The following is a 14,556-nucleotide window of genomic DNA, read 5'->3' on the forward strand; positions in this document are numbered from 1 at the left end:
TAATTGTCATTTTATAATTATCATCATTCCATTGAGCACATTGATTATTAACTTGGTAATTATCTGGGGATACAAAGATAATTATGTTGTCTGCAGACTACTCCTGATGCTTTGACACTGCAGAGGCACACCTACACACTCACACCCAGCTGGCAGAGGCTGCTGTGGATCACTAATCCTATTCACACCCATCCACAAAGCAGCCGGAGCAATTTGGGAGGTTAAATGTCTTACCCGAGGACACAGCAAACATGTGTCTGCAGGAGCTGGAGATCAAACCCTCGACCTTCCAGGTGAGACGACCGACTCTTCCAACTTGAGCCACATGGACCATAATGCAATCACAGAAGTCAAATTTTCAAACATAATCATTTGTTTTCAGACACACAAAAAAAAATGAAAATCTATCATCAAGCGCATTTTCACCAATCCAGCGTTGAAATTTCCGAGCTTCAAAATGGGCATTAAATGTGTCCCACCTACAAGGAGGAGCAGCAGTTCCCTCAAGAAGGAAAAGAAATGTTTTTGAATGTGACACTTTATAAGTCATGATGCATGCAGTTTGTATTTTATGACATGCAGACGCAGCTGTAGTCATGGTGGAGATAAGATTCAGAGTAACAAATGTCATGTGAACATCCTCCAGGAACTCATCTTTAATCGTGGTTGGTGTTCACATTTCTGTTGTGTTTCACTCCTAGAACAGTAAAGGTGAACATGTAAAAAAAAAAAAACACACAGCGAAACACAAGCCATGGTCAAAAATGATTTTTAATGTTCATTTCCACTTGTGCCGTTTCTTAACTTCAAATTTCTTCAGTGACTTGACTACATCCAGCAACAGGAAATTGGTAGAGGATGCAAACAGCAATGCCTGGCATCACAACACATATTCAAAGTATAAACCACAGAAGTTACATTTCATGGACATGAAATGCAGGTTTAGTCGCGTGACGGCCGTCTGACACAGCAGTCACACACACACACACACACACACACACACACACACTCTCACACACACGCACACACACGTGACTCAACAAGGACAGGTGCAGGAGGGGGTTTGAATTTTGGTTTAAATAATGCATGAAATGTACGTAAACAACTGTTGTACATGTCCAGAAGAGCAGGAGCGGGAACAAATGCATAAGGTGGGTAACGAATATATCAAAAAAAAAAAAAAAAAAAAAAGGCTGAGCTGTCATAAGGTCACTTGTCAAATCTCGGATGGGTTTACTAGTAACACTGGAGTATCAGGACCAACGAGAATCCATTGAGCCTGGGTGATACTGTGAGGATGCAACTGTGGAAACCCAACCTCGTTTGATGTTGTAGCCTAACACACAAACAGGCACACTTTTATTTCAGAGATAATTCGACCTATAAAAAACACTCTGGCACCGGGGGGGTTACGATAAATCTATTTAGTGACTACGATATACAAAAAAAAGGCTTATTCTATTCCAAATCGAGTTCCCTGACATGGGAATCTACATCTGAAGACGGATTGTTTGATCCAAAATGACTGAATTTATGTGCCCCCCCTCCCCCCCCCCCATGTGGACTATATTATTCTAATGGGTAGAAAGTTTCTTCAGATTACGTCATGCAACAACAATACAACAATTATTCCACTTAAAAAAACGACTTAACAAACAAACAGTTTCAACTTAGAAGAAAAAAAAAAATCATATTCACAGTTATGTTCTCACATTCGTACATAACGGACCGGACATGCATGCAAAAAGAGAGAGAGAGAGAGAGAGAGAGAGAGAGAGGGTCGAAAGTGAACACAGTGTAGAAAGAGACAGCTTCTTGTCTGCCCCGTGTTCTTAAGACTGCTCCTATAATCACATACAGGCTTGTGTGCTGCTGCAATAAATTTAAGGGACATACAGTGTATTCCACCAGGTTGATATGAGACGTGATCCTTGTACCCTTTTTTTTTTTTTTTTTTTGCCAGGTCAAATGCAAATACAGACGGGTAGAAGGCAGACTTTGAACCATGTAATTAGAGTTACATAAAGTGCTTCTGTCAAAAAGAAACAAACAATAAAAACAGTACAAAACAGTTTTTAAAAAAAGAGGTATCAAAACAATGCACTTGGAGGAGACTGGATGTCCGGCAGACGTCAGATAGGGTTCCTGCGGTACAGACAAAATGGGCTGGGGGTTTCCTTGGTAACCAAAAGAGTTGATGAGTTCAGAGATGAGAGGATGTAAAGGAGGAGAGGGGGGGAGTTGGCGGTGGATTTAACCCAGGATAAGGCTGGACTTGCCCCCGGGAGGATTCCTGCGGCCGGACGCACCTCCTGCAGCGGACTCCTCAGCTGGAGGGGCTTCTTCCTGCGGCGCCGGGGCCGCTTCGGGCTCAGCCGCCACACAGTTTTCTGAACACACGGGCAGAGAGACGGTTGCATTAGGAGCTATTAAAAAGGGATCAGTCGCCCCCACGGGACAACCTCTGCAGCGCCAATAGCCTGGGCTGTAGTCCTCCAAGCATGAGGCCCAGGTTGGATTGTTTGCATGCATTAAAGTCACATCTCAGGACGTGCAATGGGACCTGAAGCATGTCTCCTGCATGTTACACCGTGCATGCAGAGTGTGTGTGTCTCCTGCATGTTACACTGTGCATGCAGAGTGTGTGTGTCTCCTGCATGTTACACTGTGCATGCAGAGTGTGTGTGTCTCCTGCATGTTACACCGTGCAGAGTAAAGGAGCTGACCACTGTGCATGCAGAGTGTGTGTGTCTCCTGCATGTTACACCGTGCAGAGTAAAGGAGCTGACCACTGTGCATGCAGAGTGTGTGTGTCTCCTGCATGTTACACCGTGCATGCAGAGTGTGTGTGTCTCCTGCATGTTACACCGTGCAGAGTAAAGGAGCTGACCACTGTGCATGCAGAGTGTGTGTGTCTCCTGCATGTTACACTGTGCATGCAGAGTGTGTGTGTCTCCTGCATGTTACACTGTGCATGCAGAGTGTGTGTGTCTCCTGCATGTTACACTGTGCATGCAGAGTGTGTGTGTCTCCTGCATGTGTGTGACGCTCGAGGCAGACCCTCAATGACAGATTTGAAATGAGTGTTTTCCCCACTATCAGCTACACCCCAGTAATCCTAAATGATGAGGCCACATATATGAACGGAGCTCATATGCTGCTCAATGTTTACTATCAGTCACTACACCTGCAGCTAACCCGGTGAAGTGTTGTGGAGGTCACCTGGTTGATGACCTTTGATTCACACAACTGCAGGCCACAAGTTTAACTGTGTCGCTCCTCCTTCTACTCCCTCTGTGTGTGTGTGTGTGTGTGTGTGTGTGTGTCAGAGCAGCTGTCAGACGCTGGACCCAGTGTGATGAAAGTATACCAGGGATGGGGTTTTAATGACTCAAAGACCTGAACAATAAAAAAGAATATTGTGTGTGTGCATAAGCCCACATGTACATTAGTGGTGATGTATCACAATGTGATGTGATGAGGAAATGTGTTCCTAGTAATACTGGATCAGTGGGTTTAGTGATTAGAGATTTTTTCCCCTTTGACTTCCTGGTTTGTGCTGATTCTCTTTAAAATGACTCATGAATTCCATCAACATGTATTCTGTTTACTTACTTATCGAAATAGATCAAATTTCCCACAGACAAGGATGATCGAAGCAGTTTTTCTTTCGGTCATGGAGTACGGTGATGTGGTCTATAGGGATGCCTCTACCAGGACACTGAAGCCATTAGATGCTGTTTATCATTCTGCACTTAACATTTATTACCGGTGATATCTAAAGCACTTACTGGAAAGCTACCATCATATATCGCCTCCTTGTTACATTTGAACCCTGGTCCATTTTTAACTCCTGGAATGTTTTACAATTTCACCTGAAAAATTGAGCTCTTTTATCCCTTTTGGACACTTTCAGAAATATTCTTCTTAACCGCCCAATGCCTGCCTGTTGCTGTTTTATTTGATTTGAATTGTTGACTAATCATTGCAGTAATTTCAAGCTTTTTAATTTATTTTTATTTTATATATTTTATTGTTATTCTTATTGCTCTTATTCCCTGTGGTAGCTTTAACTCTTTTGTTTGTGTTGTCGTCTCAATGATCTCTCTGAGAACTTAAATAAAGGTTGATGATGATGATGATGATGATGACACAAAGAGAGGGCTGTCCAAATACCATAAAAACAACTAAAAGAAACGTGTGCTTACCGTTACTGTGCGCATAATTTTCTCCATCCTGATAAAACGAGCAGAAAAGAAGCAGTCAGTATTTTACAAGCCTTCACATGTTCTTATTCCTGATGGTGAAAAAAACATCCATGTTTAAACTAAGTGATGAATTCTAAGCAGGTTCTACTTAAATGACGTCATTTTTTCTTGTTCTGTGTTCTTCGTAATTAATACGCAGTGTGAGTGAATGAGAAATGAAGGAAACAAGAAGTGAAATAAAAATGAATTCATGCTCATTATAGCTCTAGGAACGTCTTCTCTACAGTTTCACTTCATGTCTGTCCCATGATGTAAGGCGTCTTACTGTAGTGGCAGCGTCTGCAGAGTTGGTGGTTTGATTTCCTCCTCTTCTCAAAGGGGCCGATGGCTCACCACACAGCACACCTGTAGCACTGCCCCCTGCAAGAACCAGGAGACACAACAGCTCAGACTGACCGGCATACAAAACAAAGATGGTAAATGGACTTGAGAGGCTTGCCCAAAGGACACATCAGACATTGATGCTGTTCTGTTTTTTAAAATGTATTCTGTCAGATCACAACAACACCGTAGTTTCTATTTCAGGTCAGTTTGGTCGAGGTCAGAGATGTTTGAATGTACGACGACGACGACGACGACGACGACGACGACGACGACGACGACGACGACGACGACGACGACTGGCTGTTTCTGATTCTTAATGTTTCTGCTTGCTTTACTTTTTCTAATGTGATGTTGCTTCATTTTCCACATCTCAAAAACATCATTTACCAAAGTCATGAGTTTGACAAAGTTCATCTTTCAGGTACAACAGATACCCGAAGCTTAATCCGTGTTTTTCCATCCTATAGTAGGGTTTTTATTTCAATTACAAGAAGGTGGACACAGGGCCAAAGGTCCCTAAATCTTTCTAAAATAACTCCAGTTTCCTTTTATCATGTATCTTAAATCTTATCTTAATCTTAAATCTTAATCTTGTATGTCGGTTGATGAATCTTAAATTTTGCTTAAGAAACGAAAGTCTAGACGTTCTGGTGTTCAGACTCTCCTCTTTAGTTTCTGGGAAACTCCGTCTCTGTCAGAGAAATCATCAGTTTCATTTTGTTGAGGATTATATGATGAACTTTCACCCAGAGGCGTTGGATTACTCAGCATGCCAATAAAAGGTCAGTGTGTTCATTGAGCATTGATAATCACTGATTCAATTGCTGGATGCAGATGTTCTCCCTGATGTGTGTTTGTGGATGATCTTGTTTTTTGTGTAAACGGAGCTTGGAGTTTTTTTCTTCTAAATTGTGTTAATGAAGTCATAACTTAATGTCTCAACAGGCTGCTCTGTGTTAACCATCCTGCCTAATAATCCTCCATTCATCTTCACTTACAGATATTATGCAAACCCATAGAAAAATATTTTAAAAAATCACACTTTAGCCTCCTCGGCATAGTCAGGTGTTACTGTAGGTCAAACGGTTATCACAGGAAACAGTTTGTTGTAACGGGCAACCATCTCCATGCCCTCATTGAGAGAACTCAGGACCCTGAATACTGAAACTAAACTGGAGCATTGTGTTGGATTTTTGGGAAAGTACAACTTCACAGAGTGGAATGTGTAATCAGTCCTGACACTCGCCCTCTCCCACACTTTTCCTACATGCTTCCTGCTGTGCCTCACGGGAAAAATTAACAATTTTAACTATTTTTACAACAACAGTATTCACACTCACACAGAAGTAAGCAGCTATGTGCCGCTGGAAGAGAGTTTTCATTAGAACAGGATTTTGACTGTTTTCACGCCAAGCCACAATCATATCTCTTTGTTCTGATAGAAAGACAGGGGTCATTTCGGGGGAGGATTTTCTCATTAGATGACGTGAACTCAAAAGCTGGATTTCTTTTGTTTTAAAGGTTACATATCCTCCTCCTCTTCAACCAGTTTAATTTAGTCTCAGAGCTCTTTGGGCTTTGATCCTTCCCCTGGGAGGGGATGTGTCTCGGTGCTTTCTCGCTCCATGTCCTATTGTTTACAGTGAGAAGGTAGACTCAGAGGGCAGAACAAACATCTAGCTGTGGGAGTGTCACCCACCTGGGGGAGGGGCTACTGCCCTTTGTGATGTCATGAAGGGAAAATCTCCAAACGGCCTGTTTGAGCACACATTTTTCTGAAAAGTGGAGCAGGCAAAAGACGGAGAGGATGGACTTTTCTCATCATTGGGGGGTTTGTTGACAGACTAGAGACACATGTTAGTGTAGCCGATGAACCTTCTAATGCTCTATTTCAGATCGTCCAGGCTTATTGGACCTCTGCTTCATTTACACACGTCCCAACTCACACTCTTGGTAAATGAAGAGTCACTGTGGTGTCTCCAGTGTGCTCGGTCAATGTAGATATTTAAAACTTAGAAATTCATAGACAATATTTAACACGTTAACATTTTTTTTTTTTGCTTTAATTGTAGAGATAGGACAGTGGATAGAGTCAGAAATCAGGAAGAGAGAGAGAGAGAGAGAGAGAGAGAGAGAGAGAGAGAGAGAGAGAGAGAGAGAGAGAGAGTGGGGAATGACATGCAGGAGCCACAGGTTGGATTTGATCCTGGAGGAGTACACCTGCTTGGAGGAGTACCGCCTCTGTACATGGGGCTCGCACACTAACCACTAGGCTACCGACGCCCATCTCAATGCAGTTTTCTTCAATTATTATTTTTTTAAAATCTTGGATTTCACAACATAGGATATAAATCTAATCAGTAAGTTGCGATACATCCCTCTCATCAACTCTCCTCTCCTCTCCTCTCCTCTCCTCTCTCCTCCCCTCTCCTCTCCTCTCTCCTCTCCCCTCCTCTCCTCCCATCTCCTCTCCTCTCCTCTCCTCTCCTCTCTCTCCTCTCTCTCCTCTCCTCTCCTCTCCAACCCTGAGGTGAGAAATGAAGGTTTGGACAGCGGCTGTTGAAATATTGAGCAGATTCAAAATTTGACTTGGCTTATACCTTCTTAAATTGAAAAGGTGCTTATGGAATATTTATGGTTCAGCCACAAATAACGACTAGTCTGAATGTCAATGATAACATGATGAACCTTTAACTAATGTCAATGATATGGAGTGAGATCAGATGTTTCACGGGCTAGCTTAATACCCACCAGCTGCATGGCCAATGCTGCAACCAACAGTTTGGCATGCATGAGTCAGCGTTTCTTGGCAGCTGCACACATTCTCCCTGCAAGTTTTTCTTTCTTTTCTAAACCACAACTTTGTTGCGGAATTATCCATTTTCTATGTATGAAGAGTACACAGAAGAGTGGCACCTCAGCAGAGCCATAGCAGTCTGGTTGTTTGTGCTCATGCATGACTGAGCACAGCCCAGACGCCGACTGTTTGACTCAGTGACGATGAGGAAACAACATGTTGGAAAATAAGAGAAGTCGATTCTGTTCAAAGAAGAGAGCCATTCAGACTCTGTTTAATCAAGGTTTGAAATACTGTGAGGGTTTGAGGGGCATTCGTTTACACAAAGAGAGAAGTAAAAGGAGGAAGAGGGAAATGTTTGAGGAAGAACGTGTGAAACTGAAGAAATCATTTTAGCCTGTGAGCACGAACTATTTCTGAATATATCCTCTTTAGGTGCTTTTGTATTTGTTAAGATAAACATTTAGATCCCCCACTGTGGGAAATGTAGTTACAGCAGCTCCAGCAAGCTCACCAACAGCTTGTTGTTGAAAGACAGAAGAAGACTCTATGGTAAGTAAACGTAAAGGGTTTCCTGTTTAGACAGAAGACACATGTTCACACGGCAGAGAAACAAAAACGTTTTATGTGTTGAGAACAAGTGGCGACCTCCAGAGTTGAAAAATGAAGCCAATGTGGAAGTGCAAAGCCCTGAAGGTCATTGAGAGTCTACTAGAGGCTGGCTGCAGAAGCCTCTAAAAGTCCCCCCGGCAAATACCGGCGTTGCTAAAGTTCTTCTAGTGTCTCATAAAGATGCAAAAGTGACATTTAAGTCTCTTACAAAAAGAGAGCAGGGAAGGTGCTACAGAGGTGATATTGCTGATATTGCACAAATCCACTGATGTACTGACACCAATGTTTGTGAGCTGTTGCGTCAGTGTGCAATGTTTGATCATTAAGAACAAGACAGGTCCTGATTCTGGGTGTGTAGCCTTCTTTTATTTGTTTTTGTGTCATCAAAACAAGATAACGTCTGCTTCTTACTAGACTGGTGTCAATATTTACATCCTGGTATTGTGACAACCTTAGTGGTTACCCTGATTCATTAACGGCCTCTCAAAGGGTGCGACTCTTTGGGTAAGAGTTACACACGATAGACAGATTTTGTCTCGCTTTTACAAACATCCCTCGACTGACAACTTCCCTTTTCAGACGTGAACTCAACACTCTCCTTTGTTTAGGCTTTGAAGTTAGGTCCTCTGTTGTCTCACAGCGTGTCATACTAAAATATCAAAGCAGACGGTGTCACACCATCGTCTAATTTTGGATATGTCACCGACAGAAAAGAGGAGGGACTGATACGTTGAAGTCAAGCCCTCCTTTGATGAGAATCTGGGTAACAAAGCCTTCAACACACGTCTATTTGAAACCCTATACTGTGTATATATTGACAGTTCACACCTACACCTCATCCCGGGAGCTTGAGACGATTCTCAAAACAACACAAAGTCAAAATCATTTGATAACTTGAACCTTTCTTATCGTGACGACAGGGACAAACGAAAAGAGGGGCAGCTAAGCAGACCCCCAGAACGTGTGGGCCAACATCAACGTCAAGTATTTCCCAAACAATTAGTAGAGATGCACGATCCACTATTTTTCAGATGCGATCCGATTGCGATACATACAGAATGTACCCATGTTGACGTTGTTTAATGCATAATTAATCATGTTGTTGATGTTGTTGGTATTCTGTGTGAGGCTACACGAAGCTGTAGAAAACCCAGCAGAGCAAAAATACAGCAAAAAATGTGTTTGAACTTTGTCGTGGCTTCACATACAAACAGGAAGCAGCAACAACCTAAAGGTTTTCAAAATAAATCTTTTAAACTAGAGTGTCTCGTGTCCACCTATTGTTCTTCCAGGGCAGTAAAGGCGCTGGCTTTGCGCTCGCGTTTGTGCGCTGAGAAGAAAATCGCTGCATTTCCGTCCTGTCTCTATGACAACAGTCTGTTTATTACCCAATCAGACACGGAGCAAAAAAAGGATGTGGGTACAAGACACGATCTGCAGGCGGCAAAACTACGGGAAATATAGAGTTGTAAAAGAGCGGCAGTGACGTCAACAACGCCTTTCTGAAAAGATTAAAGGAATTTGCACAAAAAAGGCGGAACGCTGGGAAAAAGATGCTGAGCGCTGCGCTTTTTCTCCTGCTGCTGGGAACGCCCCCTCCTTATTAAACAACTGAAAAAAGACGCCGGCAATCAGAAAAAAAAAGATAGGCGGCAGAGCCAGCTCTATGTGATCCGAATTGAACTTCGGATCACATAGAGCTGTTCCATGTCGTCTGAACGTTGTCATGGAGACGATTCATGGACACTTTGCAGTTCAGTCTGACGGTTCTTTAAAGAGTGCACAATGATCTTTCTTGAGCCTGATAATTTCCTCTCTGAATGATGCCTTTAAATTCTGTAATAAACTCAAAGACCGGAGGCGGCTCAGCTCGACATCAATACTTCAGCTGTGTGCATGTTTGAGAAGATCCTGATTGGTGGAGCCGCAGCCCTGATTGACTATGTAATAAAACGGCTTGGAGGGAAATCAATAGATCTTTGGGCATCTCAACTGAAGGTTAAGCAAATTTGATGCTTATGTATTCAGCTGTCAGAGGTCTGAAGTAGTGTTGGGAGCCACTTTGGTCCAGCGGTGGTGAACTGCTAGAACAGGAATTGTGTGAGGGTTTGAATTGATCAAATTTAAAAGGTTGGGGTTACAATATCCTTGTAGGCTAGGCAGAATGTACCTGGTGGGTTGTTCCTTCGATTAGCATAGAGGTCCTCCGGTTCAGCAAAAACACTGGAGGCCATCTTGTCTTTCTTGACAGGGGGCTTATCCTGATCTGCACCAAACGAAATGTTGGAGCCGCCACCAGGAGGGCGCAGAACTCTGGCAAAGTGAGAGATGGGAGAAAACATGTTATTCACAACACGATTGTAGCAGCTGAATTTTTCTGCAGCGTCCTGTCGTCGTTCTAAAATTAGAATCCATTCATCGGCAGCAGACGTCTCAACCTAACATTCAGACGACCTAACGACAGGCTGAGAGCTGGAGCAGAGGCGGGTTTTAAGCCTCCTGACAAACTGTTACATCACACCCACCTGTCAATCATGTCATCTATGTGCCTAACTATGAATAACACGTGTCACTCATAAAATCAAAACCGATGTGTTATAACCCCCCCCCCCCCGTCTGAGACATGAGCTAATCAGACCTGTTTCATTTTTCTACCAGGTTGTAAACAAGTTTATCTCTGTTGTTAAAAACCGGCTTTTTTGAATGGGTGTGTATGTGACCTCCGGGGCTCTTGGAGCCAGCCTCTAGTGGACGCTTGACGTACTGCAGGATTTTACACAACAGGTTGCTGCTGGGTTTGAATCCAGCCTCAGCCTTTTGCTGCATGCCGCCCCCCCCCCCCCCCCCCCGCTTTCTCCTCCCAATGTTTCCTGTCTCTCTTCAGCTGTCCTACCCAATAGATAGATAAATAGATAGATAGATAGATGGATAGATAGATAGATAGATAGATAGATAGATGGATAGATAGATAGATAGATAGATAGATAGATAGATGGATAGATGGATGGATAGATAGATAGATAGATAGATAGATAGATAGATGGATAGATGGATGGATGGATAGATAGATAGATAGATAGATAGATAGATAGATAGATAGATAGATAGATAGATAGATGGATAGATGGATGGATAGATAGATAGATAGATAGATAGATAGATAGATGGATAGATGGATGGATGGATAGATAGATAGATAGATAGATAGATAGATAGATAGATAGATAGATAGATAGATAAATAGATGGATGGATAGATAGATAGACACTTTATTGATCCTGAGGGAAAGTCAAAGCATCCAGTAGCAGGTTACAAAGACGTACATGAAACATTTGTTACAAATTAACCACAAAAACCGACGCCCCCCCCCCCACACACACACACACACATATATATTAACCCGAAAATAGATTTAAAGAATAACCCTAGACCAGGGAGAGGCCAAATAGTAGTGTACAAAAAAACAATTACAGTCAATTATGTCTCAAATTAAACTCAACATAAACCAGTGATCAAATATTCTGGACATATTTCTGGTTTTCATGATTTCATGGCAGATTTTGTCATGTTTTCCTTCATGGTTCAAAATAATTGATGTGTGACCTGAAGGGCCACATTGAGGGTTGATGGGGGCCGCATGTGGCCCCTGGCCCTAGACGAATCAAAACTTAAACTGTGCAATTTAAAAACAGACTTATACAAGAAAATGTACGTAACCCGTGCAGGGATAAAAATATATGTGCAATTTAAACAAGAACTTATAAACAGTTGAGGGAAAAATCTGTAATTGAAGGCAAATATAAAACTTTGTATATTTTGGTTTAAGAGTGTTTAAATGTGATAAATGCACATGATGCAGATGTTGTCATATCAGTGACTGATGGTGTTTAATAATCATCATCTCAATATAACTGAGCAGCCAAAATGCACAGGTGGTCAAAACGTTGTGTTGCAGGGCAGGCTGATAAAAGATGGCTCATTGTAGCTCACTGATCATCATGAGGAGTGAGCTGTGTGGGCCCCACCCAGCTGAAAGGACAGACCTCACACACACACACATCCTTAATCGTGCAAGAAGCAGAAAATTAAAAAAAAAAGAGTAAATATAACCTCATGATGATGCAAACCTCATGCTCATGCTTTTTTTTTTTCATTTTTCATTTCATTTTAACATGAAGTGTGCAGCAGGCTTGAGTCTGACTCTGCTAGCCTAGCTACAATAGGGAGGGTTGCATGTGTGCTCTCAGACTAGCTAGCATCGATGGGAATGATCCATCCAGACAAAACGGGGAAGGTGTGGTGCTGAGCTAATCTGTAGCATCTTCCTCCCAAACACATCCAGCATCTGTCCACCCCTGAAGCGGAGAGGAAATAACACCAAAGCAGGGCTCATTTGTCCTCAATCTCTTTTTTTTTTGTTAGCTGTTGGTAAATGTTGTTAAGAGGATGCTAAAAGGTGATGAAGAGATTTTTTTGAACGACGCCTTTTTTTTTTTTCCTTTACCTCGAGCTGCTCTTTGAGCCGGGCTCCATCCCTTGATAATTGGTGGTCGTCGTCATTTCGATTGCCCAGTCGTACAGGATTTATAAAGAAGAGGAAGGAGGAGGAAGAAATACGCGATATTCACTTTGATAAACGGCACTTTCACCGACTCATCATTGTCTGTAGTAGCCGGTGGGGTTCCCAAAGACAAAAAAAATCAACCTGCCTCGCTCCTAGCGGCGCTCTCGAGTCTGTCTGGAGTGGAGCTGTTGTGAAGCTCGCCGGAATGAGGCGTCACTTCCTCGCGAATGTTTTCAAAATAAAACACGCCCGCTGCGTTACATTTAAATTTAGGCGATTTTATTTTCATTATCTCAAACTTTAAATTGAATCATCTTCATAGTTTAACACATGCTCGTGATTTTAAGTTAAAAATCAGTACGTTTTGATTCAGCAAAAAAAAGAAAACGAAGTGTAAGTTGAAACTACAAACGTAGTATATCCGGTCGTAAAGGTGCTCTTTACAATCACACAGATGCTGGTGCAGTTAAAACTAGGGTGGTCACTACTTACTGTATCAGATTTTTTTTTATATACATTTACACAGGATACTAGTGAAAATAAATATTGATAGCTCTTTCGATACCATGGCAACGGAAAATAAAGTCCAAGGCACAGACATTTATTACACTTTTTCGAGTTTATTACAAAAATAAAGATTAAAGATTTACTTTATTGATCCCCGCAAGGAGAAATTTAAGTTTTTACACTCTGTAGTCATGCAACACACACATAGGCTGAAGTATATACACACATGCACACAAACAGGATCCTATGAACATGCACTAAGGGAGAGATGTGAGAGTGATGGAGCGGCCCACAGTGGGCGCTCCTGAGCTGGTGGTGGGGAGGGGGTTTGGTACCTTGCTCAAGGGGACCTCGGTAGTGTTCAGAAGGTGATCTAGCACCTCTCCAGCTACCAGACCAACTTCCATACTTGATCTGCACCGGGACTTGAACCGACAACCCTCTGGTTCCCAACCCAAGTCCCTACAGACTGAGATACTGCCGCCCGAAATGCAGAAAATGCAGAAGGAAAACTCCTGCACACTGTGTAAGTTGCACAAATATGTTGGCCACAGTTGAGACTGTCTTTTGCTCAAATATAAGACTAAAATCTTAATAAAAAAAAAATAAAAAAAAGCTTGGGTACTTTCGATACTATCAATCATTACAATAATAGAGATTGTGACGTTTTAAAACACGGGGTATGGAAACAGCATTTCTCTAGCGGGAATTTCAGAGAAAAGTCTGTCTGTAATTTGATCCTGTGACATAAATCAAGCCTATGATTTAATACATTTAAAACCTAGAAGCAACGTTTTCAAGTCCAGGCCGGAGGATTTCACATTGACAGCATACAGTAAGTCGAATGAAACAATAATGATACCTGTTAAGGTACACCAAAATGGCCAATAGGCACCATACAGTGGGTCATTTTTTTGTCTTCAATGACCAGAAACATTTCAAGTAAGCTCCTGCACATGGACCTAATTGGACAAATACATTGGCAACATTTTGGGTACTAAATCATTGTAAATGTATTTGCGCAATGGAGACCATGTCGCCTCCTGTTGCTCTCTAAGAGACAGACATCATGTGCTTAAAGGGCATCTCTGTCTTTTGACAGATATCATATCGGGGCATCTTTGGGTTTTAGATATGACTGAAAATCTGTCTTTGCATCGTCTTAAAACATGTGATATCCTAAAGTATGCCTTTACTTTAAAGATCGGACGGTGGATAGAGGTGGAAATTGGGGAGAGAGAGAGCAGGAAATGACGTGGAAAGAAGCCACAGGTTGGATTCAAACCTCTGCCCTCTGCTCTGAGGACTATGAATCCTTTTATAGGACGACCACACTAAGCGCTAAGCTAGTGGCGCGCCAAGCCATTGAACCTTTCAACAACCTTGGCAGACCGTTGAGGAGATTTCTCAGGCTTACATTTCAACAACAAGTAAATAGCTGTCTGTAATTTGATCCTGGCATATAAATAAAGCCTGTGGTTACT

The 14,556-nt window shown here is 42.2% G+C and overlaps 1 protein-coding gene across 1 annotated transcript; it reads right to left on the minus strand.

Annotated features, from left to right (window-relative positions):
• Positions 1-753: 753 nt before the first annotated feature.
• jpt1a (Jupiter microtubule associated homolog 1a) lies at positions 754-12,752 on the minus strand. The gene is made up of 5 exons (XM_029275720.2): positions 12,506-12,752; positions 10,172-10,314; positions 4,534-4,628; positions 4,209-4,236; positions 754-2,390 (listed from the first exon to the last, which is right to left on the minus strand). The coding sequence occupies exons 1-5, from the start codon at positions 12,559-12,561 to the stop codon at positions 2,254-2,256; spliced, it is 459 nt and encodes a 152-aa protein (XP_029131553.2). The 5' UTR covers positions 12,562-12,752; the 3' UTR covers positions 754-2,253.
• Positions 12,753-14,556: the final 1,804 nt, after the last annotated feature.

This window comes from Labrus bergylta, chromosome 1 (assembly GCF_963930695.1).
Source record: "Labrus bergylta chromosome 1, fLabBer1.1, whole genome shotgun sequence".
Lineage (NCBI taxonomy): Eukaryota > Metazoa > Chordata > Actinopteri > Labriformes > Labridae > Labrus > Labrus bergylta.

What these genes read in the sequence shown, in the direction of transcription:
- jpt1a (XM_029275720.2), bottom strand. Translation starts at nt 12,561, where the DNA reads ATGACGACGACCACCAATTATCAAGGGATGGAGCCCGGCTCAAAGAGC. An exon ending in TCGAAGGAACAACCCACCAG is followed by an intron (nt 4,629 to 10,171) that starts GTACATTCTGCC and finishes TGGTTCTTGCAG; the next exon opens with GGGGCAGTGCTACAGGTGTG. An exon ending in AAATTATGCGCACAGTAACG is followed by an intron (nt 2,391 to 4,208) that starts GTAAGCACACGT and finishes CCGTGTGTTCAG; the next exon opens with AAAACTGTGTGGCGGCTGAG.